Here is a 26,764-nt window from a genome sequence, read left to right as displayed (position 1 = left end):
GAGATGTGGCTGTTGCGGGGTATGTTGAGGATGAGGCGGGCGGAGGTGTTTTGAATTCGTTGCAGACGTTTCTGGAGTTTAGCAGTGGTTCCTGCGTATAGGGTGTTGCCGTAGTCCAGGCGGCTCGTGACGAGGGCGTGGGTCACGGTCTTTCTGGTGTCGGCGGGGATCCAACGGAAGATCTTTCGGAGCATGCAGAGGGTGAGGAAGCAGGAGGATGATATGGCGTTGACTTGTTTGGTCATGGTGAGAAGTGGGTCCAGGATGAAACCGAGGTTTCCTGTGGATAGGTTCAGGCTCTGTGTTGTCCAATGTAGAGCTGCTCATCCAGTTCACCCTGGGTGGGAAGCATGCTGTCAAATGGAGAGATGGTCAACCAATGTGACACCGCAAGTGGTAGAACTGGTTGTTCATTATCCTTTGCAGGTAAGTGGTGCTGTTGCCATTTGTGAAGTTTGGTACCTGTAGGCAATCCATGTTTAGTTATGTGTTAACATTTTTGTAAATTTGACCTGAGGAAATGTATGGGAGGACTGTAACAAAAATAGTACTACAAGGATCAGAGATAGTGAATAAAGTTGGTTTTGAGGAATAACGATCAGATTTTAATGCAATACTATGACTAATTGACAAATTAAATTACTTGTGGTAAGCTGGTAACCCTTAGAATGTGGGCCTACTACATACAAATTTGCAAAGTGATTCTATTGGAGAACCAATTTGTTTTGAAGAAAAGAGTTTCTGAACTCGGAAAAAAGGGACGCACAAGGTATCCTCTTCAGTGTTTATGCATTGACGACTCTCTACTCTATATAAGAGAAGCAAACTGTATTAGGCAATGTAAGGCAAACAATGCATTTCATTAGAATGTTCCAGTAGTATGTTCCTCAATGTGAAAAACGGCACAATGCATGTGAAAGTGAAGGTGAGGCCCCAATACAACACATAAACGTGTATTAACTCAAAGAAAGAGCTTATGGAATATTCTGTACACAGTCCATATACATCAAACTCATAAAAAATTCAACGTCCATGTTTCAACCCGTATATGTACAGTTTTTTGGAGCCAGGTCTTTATCAGGACAGCAGGAAGGGATACCCCTTAAAACCAAAAAATAGAGGGCAAAAGTACTTCTGAGGACTTCGTATGGATAGGCAAACATGAATGAAACTATCTGCTGTTACCACTATATGGGGGAATGCCATACAAAAGATGGTCATTTCCGACAGATGGTGACTTATAGCTGGTGTCTTCTAATTACGCCCCATAGACTGGATCCATGCTACTGTTGGGTGTGAGGTTTATAATATAACTATTTTATTGCTTCCCATGAATGGAATTCTTTCTGTGTTGAGCTGCTGTTGTAATAACCTCATATTCTACTTGGTGGCCTCCTTGCTGTTGTATTTGTAAAGTAGGTCATGCAAATTCCTTGGTTGTGATATCTTCAGTGGCCATGTGTACAGGTAGTTATAACACATATTCTTGATGGAATCAAGGAATGGCTGTCAGGGTAATTTTGTGCATGCTTTGGATAGAGTCCATTATATTTTTAGATGTTGAGGTTATCATTTCATGATGTCTGGCTTGAATCCATTATGTCACCAAGGTCATTTACATTTAATAGTTCATCCCTCTCCTGCTTTGTGGATTTATAGGTTCCCCTGGTAAACAATCGACTGATGTTCCTGAGGACTATTTGTTGCTCTCAGACCCTGAACTATCTGAGGTATCAAATCTTCAAGCTGTGCTAAAGCAAATTGATCTCTCACTAAAGAAGGATCGGTTGCTAATGGAATCAGCACTGCCGGAACGTCGACCTCACAGTGCTCCAAACCCTCAGGTGAGAAGGTCTCCTATGCCAAATATAACAAAACCAGCCCCCAACTGAAAGCAACACCATCACAGAAAGCCAAAAAACTATCTCCATTATCCATGTAAAGCATATAATAATTGCCATTTCCTTAAGGACGTCACAAAGCATGAGAGGATAAAGTGCTGTTCCTAAAGATCGTAGGCTGGAGTTACAAATAGCCTTTGCAGTCGTGGCGGAGACTCTGCAGATGTTACAGATCACGATTTGTCTAATTCAGTGGGCCTGATTGCAACTTTGGAGGAAGGTGTTAATCCGTACCAAATGTGACGGATATACCACCAGATGTATTACGAGTCCATTATATCCTATGGAACTCGTAATACGGCTGGTGGTATATCCGCCACATTTGGGACGGATTAACACCTCCTCCAAAGTTGTAATCAGGCCCAGTGTGTTGGACCTGACATCCATGGCTGATACTCCCAAATAATGTTTGCCTACTTGCCCAGTTGTTTCATTTTTGGGGTAAAGACTCTGTGCACTTTAAACCCTGCTAACCAGTGGTAAAAAGCTTGCTCTCTCCCCTCTCAACATGATAACATTGGCCAACAGTTGATTGTCCAATTAAGTTACTTGTAAGTCCCTAGTGCAGAGTACTACATGTACCCAGGAACTGGGAATTAAATGCTACTAGTGGGGTGGACTGCAGCACTCATTGTGTCGCCCACTAAGGTAGCCCTTCAAAATATCTCAGGCCTACCACTGCACCCTGTATGGCAGCTGTAAACTGAAATTTCTTCCTGGCAAAATAAATCTTATGCCATGCCTAAGCCTTCCTTTTTTTATACATGTGTCACTTCTAAGGCAGCCCTTAAGGGCTCAGAGGGCAGGTTGCATGGTATTTAAAAAAGTAGACCATGTGTATTTATATTTTAAATGGCCTGACAGTGAAAATTTACACTTTTGTAAGGCTGTCTGTCCCATAGACCAACACAGGGTTACCATATTACACTTAATAAGAGATAACTTCAGTTTGGAAACAGACAAATGCTTTTTTGACTCATCTGAATTGTAATTTGATACACTTTTTAATGGTAAAGTCGATTTTTAAGTTAATATTCTGAAAATGACACTGTGTGTGTTTCTTCTATTGCCTGTGAGTGCACAACAAATACTTAACACTACCCTCTAATAAGCCTAACTGCTCGACCACACTACCACAAATAGAGCATTAGTATTATCTGTTTTTGCCTCTGTCAAGTCTCCGGGGAACCCCTGGACTCTGTGCACACTGTGGACCACATTACAACCCTGGCGGACGGTGTTAACTTGGCAGTAGCACTGCCAACAGGCTGGTGGTAACTACCGCCAAATTATGACATTGGCGGTTTGCCAAACTGCCAATGTACCACTCCATCCGCCACGGCGGTAACGACTGCCAGGCTGGAGACTGATGTCCCCAGCCCGGCAGCTGTCACTAGTCCGCCTGCGGGATAATGACCCCGCATACCGCCATGGTTTTTGTGGCAGGTGTACCGCCAGGAAAACCATGGCGGTAGGCACTATCAGTGCCAGGGAATTCCTTCCCTGGCACTGATAGGGGTCTCTCCCACCCCCACCCCTCCCCCACAGTCCTCCCCCAACAGCCACGCCCCCCCTACCACTCCCCAAAGCTGATAGGCCCCCCTCCCCTCGCTCGCCCCCCAACTCCATGGGCCCCCATACATACCCCCCACTCACGCATGCACACACCACACACACACATGAACGCGCACACACATGCACACACACATACACGATACACCCCCGACACACACCACACCCCCGCATTCATACACGCACTCACAGACCCCCTCTATACACACACAGTCACACCCCCATTCACGCACACACCACACAACCCCCCCCCCACCCCCCTCCCCTGTTGGATGATCACCTTACCTGTCTCAGTGGTCATCTGGGAGGGAACGGGTTCCATGGGGCCTGCTCCGCCACCAGCACCCCATCACCACAACACCGACACGCCGAATACTGTAACATAATTCGGTGGGCGGTGTTGTGAAGGCGTGGCGGTGGAGCAACCTCCACTTCACCGCCAGTATGGCTGCTGGCGGCTCTCCGCCCAAATTATGGCGGAGAGCCACCAGCAGTCATAATATGGTAGTCAATCTTTGGTCTGACGGGACTTCAGCGGTCTTCTTACAATACCGCCAAAGTCATAATGAGGGCCTATATCTCATTTTTATGTAGTATATACAGAGCCAGCTTCCTACAGCAAGATATTCCCTTTGGACATCTCAAAGGGAAAATAATACATCACTGGGGTAGACTGTAGTGTGAAGAATGTTGTTCCACCAGAAACAGGAAGAAATACTCATCAAGTAAACTTCAGTCGAAGTTTGCAGAGAACAGACTGTGCATCAGAACATGTAGAGGGTGTTCACTGAAAAGGTCAATGTTAAAACCTATACATCGAACTCCCTTCACTAATCTCATGGGGGCGGGGTAACAACAAGAAAGGATAAAAGGGTAGGATGTAGCAAAAGCACATCTAACAAGACCACTGTCTCCTTTTCGCCATACCTTGGAGTCTGACTCCGTGCAACAGTTTCAGGAATGCTACCAGTCAACATTGCACCTCTGTAGGCTACCTGCAACCTCCACCTTAAAGCTCATGTTTGCAGGAGGGGAATCCTAAATGTACTCCCACCCTCCCCCGAGTTTTAGTCAACCACACTCCTGATTCTGCCTACCTTGAACAGCACTTTATATGTTTTATACTTATTCTCTATTTATGTGGATATAGCGAAGGCCTTGGCGACAGAAGACTGGGTAAAACTCTACAGGAGCAATCCAATAGGCCACTCACCAAATTGTAGGCGACATGTACAAAAGTCTGTTTTGCCAGTACAAATCTTACTGCTGACTCCACTGCCAGTCTAGTGTAATCCAATGAGGTGACTGATGTCACCTTTGCTTTGGAAGGTGCACTTTGTACTCCTCTCTAGAGCACAGATCTTAAATGTGGACCTCAAACCATAACTGCATCAGCCCCCGTGTGCCCAAACAACATTTCCAGAACACTCCAGAGACTTAGTCGGGGTAATTCAGGTCAGGGGTGCTCTCTCACAAAACAATTCATGGAACTTCCTGACCCAACAGATGACTCTAGTAGATCTTGTGATCTGAATCCTTTTGGAGAAGGACTCTCATGAGAGTAGTAAAACCCACAGCAAAGTCCATCCACATTCCCATATTGAAATCCAGCCTTGAGCACCACTGTTGCCTCAGGCGGGAAAGCAATAGTATTTATAGGTCAAGGGTCAGGTATGTCAGAAAGCTAAATATACAGTCAGCATGTGTGGTAAATGATTGACCCAAAATCAGCATAACAGTTGCAATCTTGGCGCACAGACACCGAGCCCTTTTGGGGAAGAGAATGTTATTTGGTAGCTCACAACCTCAAATAATTGAACCAACCCCTAGGGCAGCGTTTTTTAGCATTCATCTAGACAGACAGAATGAGCAAATAATAGAACATAAGCAGATAATGTCTAAGGAATGTTGCTTTGTACCAAGACACAACTTAGCTTGTTCTTGTAGAATCATGCCATATATTTTTAATACAATTGACTCCTCAGTACTTCACATCACTTATGTTCCCGAAATGTACCTAAATCTAAATTAATCCTAGTTCTTGCTACCTTGTCACAAGTGGTAGCCTTGCTTCTAGGAGATATTCTAAATGTTCACATGGTTCATCCATAAAGGCAAGTCCCTGTAATGAGATTGACCACTGGAGCAACTTGAGGTTCTCACCCTTCTTTGCCATTAACCACTTGAAAGGCTTGTGATCCTTCTGTATCACAAAGGTGGTGCGCAACAAGTAATCCTGGAACTTAATAAGGGCCCAAAGTATGAAAAAGAAAGTAATTCTTCTCAATGGCAGGCCAGTTCTGGTCTCTAGGAAGCCGACTGCAACCGATGAATGTAAATAGAGAAGCTCTGCCCTCGTCATTGAGTAAAGCCAAAATGGTTCCAACTCCCTTGCCTCAAGCATTAGTCCGTACCAGGCAGGACTGACCAGAGTGAGGAGCTTCAAAACAGGAACATTTCACAGTGCATTCTTTATGTTCTCGAATCCCTTCTGACATACAGCAGGGCTGTCCTGGGCAATTTCTAGGAGTTGAGGGCTATCACTGGGCAAATATAGTTCCATAGTTAGCTACATAGTGCCTATAACACCTGGTGAGACCTAGAAAAGCTTGCACATGGCTCTCTGTTTTCAGGATGGCCCAATCTAACAAAGCCTATATCTTGCATTCGTTCCTGTTCTCTACCTAGTAAGCATGATAAACCATAGAGAATTGACCAGTCTGGCACTAGGGAGGGCGGGAGTTATAGTTACTTGAAATAACTCTAACTATAACTGCTGAATTTCTATGGTTTTGTATGAGTAAATTCAGAACTTAACTATAACGTCCCTGAAACCTTTGTTTTTGTTCAGTAAATATATATATGTGTATATACATACACACACACAGACAGACACTGATTTGGCCAATGGGTTATGAGAATGCTGAATGCCTCCAGGGCCCACCATCTTGGCCATCTCTACCTAGATGCACTTCTAGCCTCAGTTTTGCATCCTATAAGTACAGTGTGGGAAACTTGTCCAATCTGCATTTGTGTAAATATGCAAAATGAACCATAATTATGTGAAATGTGAATATGTCATTTTGCACTATATTTAGCATGAAATGCATTGTTGTAACAATTGTGGGCGTGATGATGCATTTAAAGAAGAGCCACTGGGGTTTGGTTGTTTCTGTGCATTCACTGTAAATATGTACTGTGAATTATGTCATTTGCTGTACATTTGTACCAAGAACAGCACATACTTACACAAAGTGCTGTAATGAGCATAACACGAAATTCCAGAAATGACATGAGTTACACTGACGTAATTAAAAAAATATCAGGCTTACTTCTAAGTTTAGCTCATCACAGACAAGCCTATCCACCATGTCTATGTCATGGAAACTGATGGGTGTTGATCCTGGGATTAGAAGGAAGAAGTAAGCTATCTACACTCTCTTTTCTGCACAGAACCAGCTCAGGGACAAAAACTCCCTGTTGTTCACAGTGACATCTCTATCATCACTGTGAAAAAGGTTGGGAATTGGCTAGCTGTCCTGCTCAACCTCCTCTGCTATTGCTGTTATAGGTGGTGCCCACTTAGTAATTAGTTGATGTCAGAGATCTTAAATGTCTCTTTGTAAAGCCTGCACTATTAGTCAAATCTCAGGAGCAAATGGGTTTCTGAACCAATACCTCTTGGTGCTGAATCAACCCTGCCTTCTGGTCACACTACTCCTTCATCAGCTTTTGGCTAGCTTTAACTTTTATCTTTGCTTTACTCATGGTATCCACATTGAGACAACTAGGACATTGTCAGACACTTCTTTTGCAGGGGATTCAGTAGTAGTTTCTCAATCTTCTTTGACCAAACTAAGTGAGCCATGGACAACATTTTCAAACAGAAGCCCAAAGGAACTGAACCATTCCCCCCGTCTGTGGAATCCCCTGATAGGCAAATAAGAGACATGGCAGGCGAAGATCCATCTTCCTCCTCAGGGTACGTCACACCAGCTTTCTCTCACATCTTATTTGGGCATGTAGAAATGAAATGTGTTCCTCTTCTAGAAATCACAGTGAGTGGGACTCTGACCCTCGAAAAGATCCCAAGGAGTGCCCTCACTATTACCTTGGAGGTTGTGCCCCTTAAACAAACTGACTTTTGGTGTCTGGTGCCATGATCCACCACAGCTGTGATGTAATTGTAACCTAACATACTGATACTTACCCTCTACAACACACCTACCACTGGTAGGGGTAGACAGAGTGTTGTGGTCGTACTTTCAGTTTTGGCATTCAGTGTGGAAGTGTGGCAGGTTCTACACAACTCTTCTGTATCCAGGTGCAACCCTGTCTAGTAAAACAGAGGGTTTAGTGTGTCCTGGAGTTTTTTGATGCACAGATGCCCCACTAACAGAACATAATGGGCTGTGATAAAAGGAAATTCCTGCATGCTAGAAAAACTTGCAGACTTCTTCAGGCTATGACTCTTAACATCTATGACACCAGCCCTGCAAATCAGAGGGTTGTCCATCAACCTGTGGGGTGCGCCTACACTTGTCAGGGAAAAGTACTGGAACATTGATTTGGGTTCTCAGAGTTCATGTATTCCTTGAGCATAACCTTTGGACTTGAGCCGTTTCGGATATCCAAATCCAGACAGGTCCATCACAATCTTTGGGGCTCATTATGAGTTTGGCGGTCCCAACGCGGGACCGCCAAACTCACAGAGAGGATGCCATGGTGGGTGGCGTTCCCCCCCACCCTATTACAAGGTTTCCACTGGCTTGATCTGACTGACTGGCGGAAACCTTGAGGTTTGACCAGCGGGACCAGTGCTACAAGACAGCACTCGGCTCCCCTATGTAGAACAGAGAGGGCCGACCAGCACCCTCAGAATGCGCACTGTCTCCAAAGCAGTGAGTGCGCATTCCGAAGGTGCTGGGCAGGGGGGGGCCTGCACTGCCCATGCCATGAGCATGGGCAGTGCAGAGGCCCTCCTGTGGTCCCATGCACTTGTTCTCCGCTAGCCTTTTCATGGTGGGGAAACTGCCATGAAAAGGCTGGCGGGCAAACAAGGTTGTAATCAGCATGGCGGTGCTGAGTTCAGCGCTGCCCTTGCTGATTACAACCAGGACTGCTGTCAGCCCGTTGGGATCTTTGATCCTGGCGGGGAGAGTGGTCTTTATGCAGGTCCACCCGCCAAACTCGTAATGTGGCGGTCGTACACCCACATCCGCGGCGGTCAGACAGCCACCGCGAGATCGCTGGCCTCGTAATGAGGCCCTTTGTCTTTGGGTAACAGAAAGGAGGAGGAAGTGATGCTGAAAGGCTCTACTGAGAGAAACCCAAAACATAAATAAAAAGAAAAGGGAAGCCTTAACACCTTGCACCTATCAACTTTTTCAGAGCATCAACTTTGCTGGGGAAAAACAGGCAGGCCACTGTCAAAGGACTAACTTTGGCTTCCAACACCCACTAATTACATGCAGATAACATTTAGAACAGATAAAAGGGCAACATGTAGCAAGAGGCTACCTCTACACATCTAAATCGACCACTGTATCTATAACTACCACATCTTGGAGTGTGACTCCTTCCAATAGCTTCAAGAATGCAATCAATTTACATTGCGTGTGCTATAGTCTACCTCCAGGCTTCATTTTGTACATAATGTTAGAAGGGGATGTTCTAAATGGATTAGACTGTGTCTACAATCAACCATAGCAAACACACTTCTGATGCTACCTTCGATGAACACAAATCATTACATAAGATGCTCTGCCTATGCGTGTTGAATGCTTCAAAGAATCCAGTTACACTATACTGGGCAGAAATTGACAAAGAAGAGGCCTGTAGGCCTCTTGGCCCATAGCAGGTAACAGGTAAAAAGGTCTGTCCTGCCATTACAAATCATAATGCTATGACCACTGCCAGCTTGCTGTAATCAGACACGTTGTTAGTAGTCATATTCCCTTTGTAGCTCACTGTGGGTGCGACCTTCCTGACCACAGATATTTGATGTGGGTCTCAGATCCTAACTACAGCGGCCCTCAGTATACATGCATGATTTTTGTGTGTGCTTAGGCCAAAAACAAACATAAAAACACCTGAGGCTTACTCAGGAGTTATTCATGGAAGAGGTGCAAGTTTGCAAAACTATGCAGGAGATCTCATTTGGAGTCTAGTGGAGTTTACTGCTGAAAATTGACCATGCTTCTGGTCTGTAAAACTCATGGTCCGTCTCCTCTACTTAGAGTTGGGTGAAGCAATATTTACACCAGCAGAGCCTCCGCTGGCTGCAACAGCAAATACCTCTGACCTAGTAACCTGTTCACCACAGGACCACCAGGTCACAATGATGATCATGTCCCTTCTGGTGGGGGTGGGGTGGGTCCGCAACTGTAACTCATTTTCCCCGCCATGTCCCTCATCCCAGGCACAGGTGGGGAAAATGTAGAGTGCCCCCAAAACGAGGGATAAAACATCTTGTGCATCAGGGCTATCTGCTTTGGGAGTTTATTATACAATGTAGCACTGGCAAAGCCGATAGGTCTGGTATTGGCATACTACAGAAATGAACAATATGTCACGACTCACGTGTTGCTTACGCCTGGAATCCACAGATCGAGTGGCGTGGGTCTTGAAGATTCGGCTTTGGCCCAGATAGGGGCGACTCTTTCTGGTAGCCACGGTGCTGTAGGCAATGGAGATGCCAAGAACAGACCGTGCCCTTCCGAAATAGCTCCAGAGGGAAACAAAACCTAAAAAAGGGGAAAAACCTCCAAACAGAAGATTCCTGAAACAGGAACAAAAGAAAAGGAATCAACAGAGGCAAATACAAGAATACAGGAGCGAAGACACCATCCAAATAGAAAGTGTTGCAGCGCAAGGAGAGAAAGAAACACAGCCCTTAAATACCACTAAACAGGAAACGACCAACAGGAAGTAAAAGGACACCATCTTAGATAGGGAAAAGTACATAGAACAGAATAGACTAAGAACCTTAGAGAATAGGGAACAAGGAATGCTGAGAAGAAAAAGGTAACATGGGAAGGGGGAAAAAACATATGTCCCAGAAAAAGAAGAAAAGAAAAGAACAGGTAAGAGGGGTCAGAATGCCCGAAAAACGCGGTGCACAGAAACAGAGCGAGGCCCCATGCCCAATTTGGGGCCTCGCAAAGCACACAGCAAACTGGGAACGCGCCGCGTCTTGCAGACGTGTGGTGCGGCCCGAGCTGAATGTTCGGCTCACGCCGCAGTACGCGGCGCGACACAATAATTAATTATTTTTTACATTTTTATGGCAAGCATATGCTGCAAACAGAGGAAGAAAAAGAAACAGGCCACCACCTAAATGTGGCATCCATATGCTTGTACTGAAACGATTACATGTAAAAAATATTCACTTCTGTGGCTGTTTTACTAGTGATGTTATAAAAAAGAAATTCATGAATTCTTTCAGTTGTGCATTGCATTTTACTATTTTTTTGTGAAGGCGACAAGTAGAATCATCACCTAAGCAAACATTTAAATTGTAGGCAGCTATAATGGTATAATGTCACTTAAACACTTTATGAAAGCAACTTTAAAAAGGGGACAGGAAATAAAACTGAGGACCTAAAAAGCAAGCAAAATAAAAAAGCATATTTTACAAAATAATATAAAAAAATTAAATTAAAAAGGCACACTTTGGAAGAGTTTTGTCACTTTAGAGAAACAAACTATTTTTAAGTAGATGTGACAATATACAGACGCTTTGTGCCGTCACTCAAAGTAAAGGAGCCGATGGGTGAAGTGGGTTGGCTTATTGCCCCACGCTGTATGTTGTGGGTGTAAGCAAAATTAGAATGACAGTGCAGTAGCACAGTAGATGAAGCCTGCTGACTAAATGTATGCTTTTTTGGAACACAATAGTTTGGTGAGACATCGCAAGCCGGCTAGACCTGAAATGTTTGCCCATTCATCCACTGAGGCATATTCTAGAACATCATAGAGCATTTTTACTTACTGTTTACCAACACTTTTTAACAGAGAATTATTTGGAATTCAAGAAAGCCGGATGAGCAGAAAAGAAGAATTATGGAAGCAAAGATGGAAGAATGGAAGAGGCAGGAGGAGGAGAAACAGCTGCAGAAGGAACAGGAGCTGGAAATAAGAGAGCAGCTGCTGCAGCAGTGGGAGCTGGAGATTAGGGAGAAGCTTCAAAGGTAACAAGATGCCTCCTGGGGTATTGGACGACAGTGCAATATTTGTCGGAATTGGGAAATAGTCCGGATACATATGTGCCTGGACAGTATCTTCCTCAGTGATTCTGCTAAGATCTTTAGATGATTGCTATGTGTGTCCTGATGGAAGTCTAGGTAATTCCGATGTTATTAATAGGAAAAGTCTATGGCTCCTGACAGGACAAACCTATATATTTCTTGGAAGAGTTTTGATAGGAACAAGCTGGGCATGCTGGTCAAGGGTAGCTAAAGGGTGATGCAATGTCTGGACTAATGGACTAACTGCCCATTTATCCTGGAACATGGGAGCAGGGAGAGAACAGGAACACAGATGGCATTACAGAGGATCCACCTGAAACCTGTACCTCATCACAACATTTATACAATAAATGTGATCCACTGTGACAAAGGCTTTAGAACCAGAAGCTTTCCCAGCAATGGTGTCTCTTCTCGCAGCAGGAGTGGTGCTGTTTTCAGACTCAACTATGGAGCTGTGGCTGGGCTGGGTCCTCATTTCCTAAGGAAAACTCTATGTGGAGGTTAGAGGCTCTGAACAGAGGGACAATGGTTTTTGCCATCTTCAAAGGCCCCTGAGCAGAATACTCTGGGGCACATTTCTGGAAAAAACATGAACTGACAAAAAGATAAACAGGGTAGGTTGTGGAAATAATTTTGGGATTGTTTTAGAAGGTCTAACCAACCACTAGCTAGAGTACATTACAGAATAGCTTCTTATGAACAGTTTCTCAGGACACAGCAGGATCTGGTGTAGACACAGACGAAGGAAGTTGTGTTTGGATCTGCCTAAACTGAGGGCATAGGTGTGCCTTTCTGTCAACATAGTACAGGACTAGAAGCACTCTCCATGGGTCACTTTCCTCGCCTCCTGTTAGCCGCAAGGACAGAAAAGGCTGAATGAGGGCTCCTCTTATATGGAAGAAGTAGTTGACCGATTGGGAGTGAACCTCACCGGATACAGCTAGAGACCTTCTTGTAGTGTGGCATTGTCACCAGTAGCCTTCCCTTTAAACATGAGAACTTTAAGAAGAAGCACTCACGGAAAATCAATACTTTTTTGGACTATTTGAGGATTGGGACATGGTGCCAAGGCCCTCTTAAAAAGACACAACTTTGATGACCAGTATTGGTGAGTTTGACCCCCGGTTTGCTTTTACAGATGGAGTTTGAGGTTACAGTGGGGCAGCTGAAAATAAGTATCTGATCGCAAGTGTAGGAAATTCTCCTTTTCTGCATGGCCTTTCCGACTTTATTGCCTTTCGCTGGCCCCTATATTTTTGCTGATTTTAGTGCTCTGTGCACTGTACTCTCCTGAACAGTAGAAATGTGACTGTGCTCCTCTTTAAGCATGGTTGTCTTGACGTATTCCTAATTGGCAAACTTAACTTACCTGTAAGCCCATAGAATATGGTACATAATGTACCCATGGTCTGTGAGCTAAATATCACTAGTACAACTTCAGCACCAATTGTACAATCCACTATTGTAACTTTGTAAAACATGGCTTAAGGCCTACCAATGTAGCATGACTGTAGCAGCGTAAAAACTGCAATTCAGTCAGTCAAAATAAACTCTTTTGACAGGTCAAAACCTCCCTTTAAAAAATGTATAAGTCACCTCTATGTAGGCCGTGTCACCCGCAAGGCAAGTTGCATGGTATGTAGAAGTAGGACGTGTAGAAATGTAATGTTAACAAGTCCTTACAGTGACTAGCACCCGAAAGCTGTTTTTCACTGTAGCAGGCCTGGCTGCCCCATGTGGAAAACAAGAGTAGAGATTACATTCCTAAAATTCAGAAATGGGGCTAACTAGAAAAATTATTAAACAACTATTTTAATAGTTATTTAAAATCCAATTCAGTGGTGAAGTTGGATTTTTAATAAAGATTAAGCAAATGTAAGTTTTATAAAGTTACCTTTACCCTTCCTGAAGTTCCTCAAGGCTATATGTGCAATTGTTCTCTCACTTCTGGAAGCCATAATTAACATTTGAATAGGTGTTAATGGGTGTGAAATGCCTTCAAGGAGCAAACAATAGGCTGACCTGAATGGTCAGAGACAGCCCCTCTGATGTTGGAATACCAATATTTAAAGGTAAAGTTGCTAATTCAGAAACAAGTTAAAGAAAGGAAAGCATGATTTAAGCTTCCACAATTGTGATTTGTTTAAATTTACAAAAATAAAGCTTTTTATAACTTATGTGTGCGCAAATGCACAAAACTCTGATTCTGCACAACTATGGCCCATTTGTATTCACAAAGGAATGCAAACCAATGGCATACACGCACCACCTCACTTAGTTTGCATCAATTGAGTGGTGCAAGTCAACTGTGCAAGTACACCATGGTCCCTCAAACCTCCTCTAAAGTGTTAGGCATCAGTCATAAGAAATTATAGTGATTTAGAAAAAGGCATCAACCAGAAAGCTTCCTTTATCCTAAAGTTTGGCAGAATCACGGGACCGGAGCAGCAAATCGCTAAGGCTGATACTTTCAATAGTGCAGGTAATTTTTTTTAGGTAATTGACAGAAAAGGGAGGGATGGTTGCACTTGTTGAGCTGGTCTTACCATGATGCATGATTGTGTGTCCTCTCATTTACCAATGACTGGCCACTTAATACAATGGTGTTCTGTTTGTTTCCATGTCAAATGCATCTACAGCTCCTGTGGTTATTGTGTAACCCCATCTGGAAGAAGCAGCTTGACCACTACATAAGCATTGATAGGGCAGAAGTCTCTCCTGTGAGAGAGGTATCCACTTCAGTAACCTCAGCTTTACTTATTATTGTATATGACGGATGTCTCCACTGACAAAGTGCTCCACGTTAAATTCCACTACTGTGGACATTTCTTTTTCACAGCGATTTGCTTTCTGTGTTAGAGTCTGGGAAAGGTATATAGAAGTGTCTTGTTTTGTTTTTGTTTTTAACCAGACAGAAATTACCCCAGACGTCCCAAAAATTTGACAGACAGGATCATGGCCATGAAACCACATTCCAGCCCATGAAATTAGATGGTGCAATGAAAGTCTTCCGGTGCATGCAGAAGGATGTAAACGAACAGGAAGATGAAGAACGGGGGATAGGAAGTCCTGGGCACAAGGTGCAATACCTGAAGACCCGGCAAAACTTAAGAGATGAATTAGATGCTCAGTACAACCAGAAAAGTAATGTCTCAGCGGAGCAAACCAAGAAGGTAAGAGCAGACCTATGACATTACATGGAAAGAAGTACATTTTACATATAATTGAAAAATACAAAAGAAATGGAAACACGTCTCTAAATTTTACACAAGGAACATGTTTCCAGAAAAATAAATTGGTATAAGCCGGCAGAGTATCTTATCTCCGATCTGGACACAGGGCTTCCTAAATGGCAGAACGGAGGACCTAGATAGAAAGTGAAATCTCTGTTACCAGTCACAGGCTATGGACTTAACAGTTCCAGACTCTCGATCCAGGGTTTTATCCTTATATAAAACTAGTAATTAGGGTGTATGTGAAGAGATAGATTTCAAGCAACCCAAGAATTATAAATGGCACATTTGGTCTACTAATATGAATGTAAGGAGTCATGTTGTGAAATATATAATTTGACTGAAAAATGCAAAAAGATAGTTCTCATGGTCATTACTGTGTTAATGTTCTCAGACACTCAATCATTCAACATCTATATCTGGGGAAACTACGTTATGGCACTAGTAGTATTGCAAGGGCGATACTGCTCCTGGTGACTATGAGTAGTCTTATGTTTCTGGACCCAAATTACTAGGTCTGGAAACTGTGACCCTAGTTTTACTGGTTCGGATTTTCATCCAGGAAAACCACGGGTAAGAGGGGCTGCAGACACAATTGCATCTGGGCCTTTGTTCTACCCTGCACCACCACCTGGAAGGAGCCGAACCTCACTCTAGTGACGTCACAGCCTTTCTGCATCTCCCCAGCCCCCAGTCTACTCCCCTACTGATAAGTACCACCTGTTCAAAGCAGGTGGTGAATATCAGGACCAGATTAAATGAGCAAGCAAGTGAGGCCCCAACTAAGGCAAAGCTGTAGTAGACCATGCCCCAGTTTAGGAAGATGGCTCTTTATGTGATATACCAACATTTGATATACCATGCAAGGAGCCCAGGGGTTCCCTTATAAGAGAACAGGGGCTTGCTCTGACAATCCCAAGGTGCTCTTTTAGGGGATAGTGTGGTCGAGCAGCCTTAGGCTTATCAGAGAGGAGTGTTAGACATCTGCTGTAGGCACACAGTCAATAAATGACACACACAACTCAATAAGGAGATCCACACCAATTTACAAAAATAACAAGTATCTTAATATATATTTAGGCACCAGTATCAATATGATCAGGTAAGTAGGTTTTGCAGAACAAATTCTTCCAATTTTGAAAAGGCGACAGTACAATTTTCTGAAGCTGCAATGTTAACCTATGGAGGAAAAACATATACGGCAAACAGGGACTCAGCATTGACTTACAGGACCATTCTTCAAGAATTAAGGTGAGTATGGGGCAGAGTCCTAGGCCACACCAACAGGTCACCTCGGGCGGCAGTGGGGTGGCAGGGTGCAGAGGTGTAGTTCAGCATCGGGTGCCCCGTTGAAGTCAATGGGGATCGATCCAGTCAGAACGGCACTGCTAGGAGAAACTGGGGTCCAGTCCGTGTGAACCAACAATAAGGTTCAAGACTTGAGGTGCTCCGGAACATGGGGACACCTTCGGTCCTCTTCTCTTGGGGCCAGGATGGCCGGGTGCAGGGGAGTCCTTAGGCATCAGGTTTCTGACACCGGAGCGGTTGCAGTAGAGGGGGCCTGCAGAAAGAGGCTGCAGGCGTGGACTGGGAGTCCAGGCCAACCAAGCCAACAAGTGGGCTCAGGTCTCACGGGACTGGGAGATGTAGGGACACCCTGGGTCCTCATCTCCTCAGTCCAGGGCGGATGGGTGCAGAGGTGTCCTGAGGAGTCTGGTCTTTGTCTTCAGGTCACTCACGGTAGAGGGGGGCCTGCACAAAGAGGTCACAGTGGGGAGACCCAAGGTGGACTTAATCTCTAGAGGGCTTAAGGACCACGCTGACACTGTTGGCCATCTTCGACTCGGGCTACATGGCACGGGTGCTGTGGTGCTTTCTGGTGTCTGGTTTTGGTAGTCCGGAGTCCTCTGAGTTCTTCGTTTGGTGCCTGCAAGATGCAGGGAAGCAGCTGGGAGTTCCTGGAGGTGGGGTGAAGGCTGGCAGTCCTCCTGGGCTTTCAATGGCACAAGCAGCTGAAGGATGAGGCATCTTTCTTGCAATTGTTGAAATCAGCAGGCAGGCTGGCAGGGTTGTCGCCAAGTCAGTCACTGGTCTTCACTTCTTGCCTTTTGCATCTCTGGAGTGTCCTTCTTCTTTCTTCGGGTTAACAGGATCTGATTTCCTGGTGCCAGAGGCTCTCCTAAGTACTGAATTTAGGGGCCGTAGGGGAGTGTAGGGTAGTAGCCAATGGGCTACTTACCCCTGGGGTTACAACACCCCTATATGACCACTTCCTGTGGGAAGTGGGCATAAACCTGTCCCAGAATTGCTAGTTCTGCCATCACCAAGATCACAGATTTAGAAATGTTGTGTTCTTATCAGGAAGTTCACCTTAGGGGTGGAACTGACTCGAGAGTGGTACCCATGCCCTAGGTACCAGGGGTACCATTTAATAAGGACTTACAGAGGTGCCAGCGTTATTGCAAGTTGGGGAACAATTCCACGGTTTAGGGAAAGAGATCTGGCACTGGGGGCCTGTAGGAGGCTGGCCTGGCTTGTAGTGGGCACCAATGGTACTTACGCCTTGTGCCAGGTCCAGTTATCCCTTATTAGTAGAATAGAGATGTTACTAGCAGCTTAGGCTGATAGAAGGTAGCTATGGCAAAGCAGCTTAGGCTGAACTAGGAGACATGCAAAGCTCCTACTATACCACTTATATCATATGCACAATATCATAAGAAAACACAATACGCAGAGTTACTCAAAATAAAGGTACTTTATTTTTATGACAATATGCCACAGGTATCTCATTGAGTACCCTCAGTAAGAAGGTAAGTAATATACACAAGTTATATGTACACAAACCAAAAATAGGTAAGTAAGAGTCAGAAAAGTGATGCAAACAGTGTAGAATTACAATAGGTTGCAATAGGCAAGCATAGGTCTAGGGGCAACACAAACCATATACTCCAAAAGTGGAATGTGAATCACTAATGGACCCCAGACCTATGGGAGCTTGTAGAGAAAACAGTCAGAGTGCCCAAGATACCCCACTCAAAGACCCTGAAAAGTAGGAGTAAAGTACACCTACTACCCCAAGAGAGCACAATAGTCGTGATAGGGGGATTCTGCAAGAACAACAAACACCAGCAGCGCACTGACAACGGATTTCCGGACCTGAGGACCTGCAAGGCAAGGGGACCAAGTCCAATAGTCGCAACGGTGTCCAGGGGGGGGCAGGAGCCCAGGAAACCCTGGATGAAGGTGTAAGGAAGCTTCCTCCGGATGGAAGAAGCTTGGAATTCTGCAAGAACGAAGAGGACTATGAACTTCTCCTTTGGAAGACAGATGCCCCACATCGCGATAAAGGTTGCAGAAGTGTTCCCATTCAGAAATACCTCAAACAAGCCTTGCTAGCTGCAAGGGTCACAGTAGAGGTTTTTGGGTGCTGCTGAGGACCAGGAAGGACCAGGATGTCGCCTCTTGGAGGAGGAGACAGAGGGGGCGCTCAGCAACTCAGAGAGCCCTCACAGAAGCAGGCAGCACCCGCAGAAGCACTCCAACAGGAACTTAGAAGATTAGTGAACCAGAGTCCACGCAAAGTTACAAAGGAGGGTCCCGCGATGTCCAAGGCCAACTCCGAGAGTTGAGCACTGCAGGACGGAGTGCTGGGGACCCAGGCTAGGCTGTGCACAAAGGAAATCCTGGAAGAGTGCACAGAAGCCGGAGCAGCTGCAAATCTCGCAGTACACAGGTTTGCAGTCTAGCGTGGGGAGGCAAGGACTTAATCACTTGGACAGAGTTGCTGTGTTCCAGGGACCACGCTCGTCAGGATGAGAGGGGACCCAGAGGACCGGTGATGCAGTCTTTTGGTGCCTGCGTTAGCAGGGGGAAGATTCCGTCGACCCAGAGGAGATTTCTTCTGTGCTTCTGGTGCAGAGTGAAGGCAGGCTACCCCCAGAGCATGCACCACCAGGAAACAGTTGAGAAAGCCGGCAGGATTAGGTGCTACAATGTTGCTGGTAGTCGTCTTGCTACTTTGTTGCGGTTTTGCAGGCGTCCTGGAGCGGTCAGCGGTCGATCCTTGGTAGAAGTCAAAGGGGGAGATGCAGAGGAACTGTGGTGAGCTCTTGTATTCGTTATCTGAAGAATTCCCCAAAGCAGAGACCCTAAATAGCCAGAAAAGGAGGTTTGGCTACCAAGAAAGGAGGACTGGCTACCAAGAAAGGTAAGAGCCTATCAGAAGGAGTCTCTGACGTCACCTGCTGGCACTGGCCACTCAGAGCAGTCCAGTGTGCCCCCAACACCTCTGTTTCCAAGATGGCAGAGGTCTGGGACACATTGGAGGAGCTCTGGGCACCTCCCCTGGGAGGTACTGGTCAGGGGAGTGGTCACTCCCCTTTCCTTTGTCCAGTTTTGCGCCAGAGCAGGGCTGGGGGATCCCTGAACCGGTGTAGACTGGCTTATGCAGAGATGGGCACCATCTGTGCCCATCAAAGCATTTCCAGAGGCTGGGGGAGGCTACTCCTCCCCAGCCCTTCACACCTATTTCCAAAGGGAGAGGGTGTAACACCCTCTCTCAGAGGAAATCCTTTGTTCTGCCTTCCTGGGCCAGGGCTGCCTGGACCCCAGGAGGGCAGAAACCTGTCTGAGGGGTTGGCAGCAGCAGCAGCTGCAGTTGAAACCCCAGAAAGGCAGTTTGGCAGTACCCGGGTTCTGTGCTAGAGACCCGGGGGATCATGGAATTGTCCCCCCAGTATGGTATTGGGGTGACAATTCCATGATCTTAGACATGTTACATGGCCATGTTCGGAGTTACCATTGTGACGCTATACTTAGGTAGTGACCTATGTATAGTGCACGCGTGTAATGGTGTCCCCACATTCACAAAGTCCGGGGGATTTGCACTGAACTATGTGGGGGCACCTTGGCTAGTGCCAGGGTGCCCACACACTAAGTAGCTTTGCACCCAACCTTCACCAGGTGAAGGTTAGACATATAGGTGACTTATAAGTTACTTATGTGCAGTGGAAAATGGCTGTGAAATAACGTGGACGTTATTTCTCGCAGGCTGCAGTGGCAGGCCTGTGTAAGAATTGTCTGAGCTCCCTATGGGTGGCAAAAGAAATGCTGCAGCCCATAGGGATCTCCTGGAACCCCAATACCCTGGGTACCTCAGTACCAAATACAAGGGAATTATATGGGTGTACCAGTGTGCCAATGAGAATTGGTCAATTTAGTCACTAGCCTGCAGTGACACATTAAGAAAGCAGAGAGAGCATAAACACTGAGGTTCTGGTTAGCAGAGCCTCAGTGTTACAGTTAGGCACCACACAGGGAACACATACAGGGCACATACTATGAGCACTGGGGCCCTGCCTGGCAGAGTCCCAGTGACACAAGGACTAAAACAACATACATACAGTGAAATATGGGGGTAACATGCCAGGCAAGATGGTAGTTTCCAACCGGGCCTGGATAGCAGGAACCAAGAGCACTTTCAGTCAAAATTGCACCAGGTACCAGGCAAGAAGTGGGGGTGACATGTCAAAAAGGGCCACTTTCCTACACCCTGATAGACCATAGGTGCAGCATAAATTCATGATGCCAAAGAGTGACAAGCATCTATCCCAAGTCCTACTTAGGATGGCCATACTCAATAGCAGAACAGCGATCAGCTGGAACATCATAAAGCCAAAACAGTCCCCCAACTAGAACAGAGCAAACTACAGGACTAATCCGAGGCAAGAACCAGTTGCCTAATCTCTGGAATGCACAAAATATACCTAAAGGAAAACCACAATGGATCTACAGAAAAGACGCCACACCACAGAGGCACTATGCACTCAATGCAGCCAAAGCAGACTATTGCAATAGTGCACGAGGTAGGGCCAAGTGTAGTAACCAGAGGCACAACACCAGAACCTATAAACAAGAGAATGGCAGCCAACTATGGAAGGCTCACTGAAGCCCTCCACCCACAACGACTAAGAACTAGAAAAGTGGGAAAAGCAGGGAACTAACCCAAAGGATTCAAGACCCAATAGAAACTAGGGGAGCAACTACAAGACCAGCAAACAACAACCAATGTGGAGCTATCTCCCACGCCACATCAGAGCCTCCTCCTCTATTCATGAACTCCACAAGAAGCTGAAGACCTGGCTTTTCAATCAACCAACCTGCCGTAGGCAGGGCTAGGCACACACTTGCTCAGCGCAATGATACCCTCACAAGTGATAGTGCCCTTGACAAATACACATAACATAACCAACCCCACAAGTCAAGAATCAAAAATCATGAAATGGGAGAGAGTCCTCGGAGGTCACATGGGTATACTGCATCATCTAATAGAGAACAGGAAATGCAGAGACCACTGGGAAACCTCTATTGATGCTACATTGTATTAACAATAAAAGTTACAAGTCTGAAATGACCCAAATAAATGACCAGCAGGTCATACAAGGCATCCGGAAGGGCTGATGCGCTTGATAAGCCGACTAGCAAGGATCTCCCTGTGGCCTGCATAACTATGGGCAATCTCGGACCAGGCTTAGATCGAAGAACCCTAGCCCACCGGACTGGAACCGACTAATCTGGGTAACTTGAACCAGTAAAAGCGACAGTACAGTACCAGGAACTACTGTAAGTATGCAAGAACCACAGAGCTGCCCAATACAAACAAAGCACAGTGATCCCATAACCTCCAAAGGGAGACATGAAGAAGAAGCCATAAAATGTCCAAAGAAACACACTTATTATGAAAACCATTAAATTGACCATTGAGACAGTTATACCAACCGCCAATGAGTGAACCGACTGTGAAGAATACACAGGAAGCAATTAGGAACAGAGCACCAGGACATCCAAAGGTAGGCATGGGAGACGCCAAAGCAAAGTGGATACAGGAGCTGAACACATCAAGGTGAAGTCAGGCAATCATACCAGGAGCCCCAAAGGGCCGATATAGGAGAATGTGAAGACCACTCTACCATATGGCTTGACAGCCAGCAAAGTTAGAAATGGGAGGCAAACCAATCAAAAAAGACCCCTAACAAGGCACAGGGATAAAGTGCTAGCATGGCACAAACCACCACCCACAGACTGACAGTCAAAAACTCAACCCAGATGCCAGGTGTGGCTCTCTGAACTAAGAAGGAACAATTTCTTGACTTAAGATCAGAACAAGACCCTGCATTCAAGTAGTGCTAGATGCGGCCAAGGTAGGCCCAGAACATGCTGAAAAACTCAAGCAAAAACTGTGAGGAGTTTAGGCCAAGCTTAGTCTGGCCCCAAACTTGCAAGCCACTTCTAACAGTTCAGAAATTACAGAGAAATGCATAACACACAAAAGAAGTGGTAGCACTCATCGCACCACTGCTGAGAGGGGCAGATACTCTCACAAATAAACAAAAGAAGCACAAGCACTCAGTGTCAGAAAGGACCTACCTATGAAAGCACTGGTGCTGAACCCTGAGTAAATAAAGCCAGGTCACAGAGGGGAATCCAAACAAGGCACTGATTCAGATGCAGGCAGCAGGTAAAGGGGCGCCAGAGGCCTCAGGAATAATCCAACACTAAGACACATCAGCAATGCACTTTGACCCAAGAACACCATAGAAAATAACCAGGACCCACAAATAGAAGGCCACCTAACTGAAGTCCTGGGAAATTGCTCAGAATAAAACAAAATGGCCACTGGTTAGAAGCACAATTAGGATGATAGAGAAAGCCCACTCTCAGAATCACCAAAGGCAACCAACAGAGGCAATCACCAGAATAAGGGGAAAACTATACTTGTCAAAAGGTGCATAAGAGTCTGCGCACATCAAGTAAAATTGAGCAAGAGAAACACACATGAGGAGCAGTTGAATAACCATAAAATGAGTATGAAGCGGAACACTTGCATCAAATAGAAAATCTCTGTATTAAAAAATATTAAATTGCAAGTGCCATGATTAACTGGGCATGACCTACAGGCCTTATAAGCAAGTTCCCAACTTGAGAATCCACTTAGTTGACCTGACACGTGCGTAAGAAAGCCCAGAAACCTTTATCCCAGCCAACTGAGCATCTTCAATGCCCAAAAGAAGACAGTATAATTTAAAGGTGATTGGTCACCTAACATTTGAATGAAAATATGACTAACCTGAAGCCAGTGAAAAATGTCACTTACCCATTTACAGCCCCATCAGCACAACGCATGGTTGAAATAGTGTGACATGTCACAATGAGGGACAAGCATATCATTCTCAAAAATAAAACTTGGTAAGAATCACAATTCCTAATGTTGATACATCTGTCCCTTTGTCCTCACAAAAAGAATCTAAGCAAACAGCCAGGGCAAATGCATTAAAAAAACACGAGTCAGGCACATGAGTCTGGCAGAAGATGCTACTGAAGGCCAAGGCGAAAGAGGAAAAGACATTAACATGCTGGATACCAACAGATCTCACAGGTCCTCTTCAGGCAAACATGCACATGGAATAGAGGTAGTAAAGGAGTACAGAAAGGGGAGACGGGTCGATTGCTTTCATGAAAAAAAAATTCATTCACTTAGGATAAAGCAACCATTCCTAGATATCACTCAGAACTCACCCCAGAATCAAATTTTCTATCCTAAAAACCCAGCTGTTTAAGAGTCTGGAGAAAACAGTATATTTATTCTATTTATTAGTGTAACAACAGGAGAATGCGGACAAAACTGCTGTACCTAGCAGCAGATCTACACTGAATAAGCTATTGACACCTAGGTTAGAGACATATTGAGATGTTGAATTCATAGGTGTTGAATTCTAGATATAAACATGACAGTAAAACATTACTTATTCTGTTATACATTTTAACGGTGCCAGTTTTGGTGCATAATTAAGATCAGAATGTGGTGATTTATTTAGATTCTTCTAAAATGAGGTGTTCCATAAAACCAGTTTAAGGCACAGTGCAAAGGATGGAGTGCATGTCAGCAGTCCCAGTGTGGGAGACCCAGTGACTAGAAGGTTTAAAAACTAGGGGTGGGCGTAGTTTGCGTAATTCTGTGTAGCTTAATCTTGCGCAATTATCCCAAAATTCTGTGGCACTATGCGGAATTATTATACGAGAAAAGTAATTCTGTATTTAGCACTATTTCGTTAGTGCAAAAGTGTCCCCTCGCCTCCAAAATGGATGCGAGGATGCATTTTGCATTAAGGAATAGTGTTATATGCAACAAAACATGAAGAGCCAGCAGCTCCTCACGCTCACTAAACTTGCTCTTGTGGTAGGATTTTTTCCCCAGATTACTCTTAATTATGCGAGCAGGCGTAATCTCGTAATCAGTAATTCCACGTCAAAGACTAACGTAGAATTACCTAAATTACTCTAATGTATTTGAAATTCCATTAAGGCCTGCAAATACAGGTTTGGGTTCGACCACAAGATTAAGTTTCAGATTTAAGAATCAGTGATGTAACAAAAATGGTCCCCGCCTGTATTAAAAGCCAGGTATCATAGGGATAGAGTGAACTGCGTGCACGCCTGGGCCCTGGTGCTGCTACACCACGGATAGCCATGCAGCTAGTTAGAAGTGTTCCAGGTCCTCATTCTACCTGTCTTTTCCCTTTTTTCATCCCTCCCCCAACACTTTCCCTTTGACTGTCTCCTCACTGCTCCTTCCAGTCTTTCTTTACAGCCACTACTCGCGCCAGTTTTTTGTCCTTCCTCCATTTGCCTTCCTCTCTCTTCTAGCTATATCCTGCCTACCTCCTTCTCAAAGCCTCCATTTACTCACCCGATCGTCTCCCCACCCTCCCTCTCTTTCGAGTCTATATCGTGTCTTCACTTCTCTCTCACTCATCCACATCACCAGTTCTTTTGACGTCATAGCTTCCGCCCCCTTTCTGTCTCCGCCCTGTTCTCTTTTGCTTGTTCTTCTCGTTCCTCTTTCATCCTTCTTTTTCCCTTCTCTCACCTTTTCCTGTCTCTACTCCCTTCGACATCCTCCGTGTTCCTCCCTTTCCTCTCTGTACTCCATTTCTCCTTTATCCTCTCCACCTCCATAACTCATCTAATTCTCGTTTTTTCTCCCTACCCTCTACTGTGTCCTCTCTTTCTCTATCTACACTCACTTTTCCCTTTTCCCCCCCTCTTTCTCCTCTATATTTCTTTCCCTCTTCTACCCTCCCCTTTCTTTGCGTCATTTGTGCTCTTCAAATAGTTTCTCATTCCCTCTCTCATCCCTTTTCTTTCTTTCAAGATGTTATCATTACTAGCTTCTTTCCTATTTCCTTTCTTAGTGACTCGCCCTTGTTTCTCGACACCTCCAGCCCCACAGAGTAAACACAGAATGCAGGCCCCAGGAAAGTACTGCTAACGCTAAATACTGAGCAGGCCTGTCAAATGAACTGCAGCATGCTGGGTCCCCTCACACCTCTGGGAACCGGTGCCGCTGCACCGGCTGCACCACTGAGAGCTATGCTCCTGGACTAAGTGCAAGACAGTACTTGCAATATATTGGCTTATGACTGAAGAGAGACAGTTTGGTAGAAGCCATTTCTAGTTTTCAAGACTAGTATTTATAGTCTGTAAAGAATCTGTGCTTAGTTCACACCCATGCCATTTTACGCTAGTAGTCTGCGGTGATAGTGTGTCTGAAAAGATTGTGTATGGTCCGTGGGGCAAGGTGTGCTATGGATAAGTCAGGATATCTTTGCACATATAGTATGGGCTACCAACTTACTCGAATCTGTGGGCCCGCTCTCAGTAGCATTCCCTGGGACACCAGCACAGGGTCCCCATGCAATCCTGGTGCTGATCTTATGCTATACTTAGCATGAGAGCAGCACCAGGATTGGTCTGAGCGGCTTGTTCTGCGTGGGAGTCCATGCAGTTTCTCCAACCCAGCTGTGCAACACATCCGGATTGGAGAACCCTTAGTGCGAATGTCAGTTTGGGCAGCCTGAGACGGCCGGTCAAACTGACATGCACACACAGTGCACTCACTCCACTCCTCCTCCCCCCTTGCGCCTCCCAAGGCTCAGCCCCGCCCCTCCCTGCACTTGCTGGCTGAGCCAGCAGCTGAAAAATAAAAAGATCACAAAACATTGTTTTGTTTTTCAGCTGCTTGGTCAGTATGGTTGGGGGGGTGTTAGCTTCAGAATTCCCGACAATCATGCTGGCACAGGATGTTAAAATACATTATACAACAAGCAGGGCGTACGAGAGGGCCTTAAGAGACAGTGGAAAGTGAGAGGAATACAGATTGGTGCGTGTACTAAGTGAGAGAAAGCACATTATTTTGTGAAATAACCAATATTTTTAAGTCTTTCCAAAAAGAGAGAGGGAGAGTGTGTGTGGGTTTTTGTCTGTGTGTGTAAAAATTCCTGGTGAAATCCGACAGACACCTCACCACACCCAAATGAAAGCACCTCCACCCAACTATTTAACACAAAATACATTTATTAGGGGTGTGTAACACAGCACCCAACCCCTGAACCTATGCTCCTGCTGGCTCTTAGCTAAGGGTGCAACGCTCCTTCGCACTGTAAAGGAGCCGCCCCTGGTGATTTTACATATAGCAGGTTTTGAAATTGAAAATGGCTTTTGTACATTTGGCCCCACATTAGCCCTACACCAGGTGAACACATGCATGTAACAACATGTGTTGTCTTGGCATAATACATCATCGGAATAATGTGTGCCAAAAGAAGCTGTGCAGTTTTTGGGATCTGAAGACTATGGGCTTGCTTTAGAGTTTGGCGAGGGGTTACCCTGACTCATCGGTGACGGATATCTCATCCGCCACAATATAAATCCCATTAGTTCCTATGGGATTTATATTTTGGCGGACGGGATA

At 45.3% G+C, this 26,764-nt stretch overlaps 1 protein-coding gene across 1 annotated transcript in view; it reads left to right on the top strand.

Annotated features, from left to right (window-relative positions):
- Nucleotides 1-26,764, top strand: part of LOC138287466 (trichohyalin-like) — a 167,064-nt gene that overhangs the window by 93,403 nt on the left and 46,897 nt on the right. The window contains exons 10-12 of the mRNA XM_069227904.1: nucleotides 1,660-1,844; nucleotides 11,490-11,665; nucleotides 14,634-14,895. Of these exons, the coding sequence (XP_069084005.1) occupies nucleotides 1,660-1,844; nucleotides 11,490-11,665; nucleotides 14,634-14,895 (623 nt within the window). The remainder of the gene's footprint in view (nucleotides 1-1,659; nucleotides 1,845-11,489; nucleotides 11,666-14,633; nucleotides 14,896-26,764) is intronic.

This window comes from Pleurodeles waltl, chromosome 4_1 (genome assembly GCF_031143425.1).
Source record: "Pleurodeles waltl isolate 20211129_DDA chromosome 4_1, aPleWal1.hap1.20221129, whole genome shotgun sequence".
NCBI classification, from domain to species: domain Eukaryota; kingdom Metazoa; phylum Chordata; class Amphibia; order Caudata; family Salamandridae; genus Pleurodeles; species Pleurodeles waltl.
Note: the sequence above shows the minus strand (reverse complement) of the source record. Positions and strands in the feature narration are given on the sequence as shown.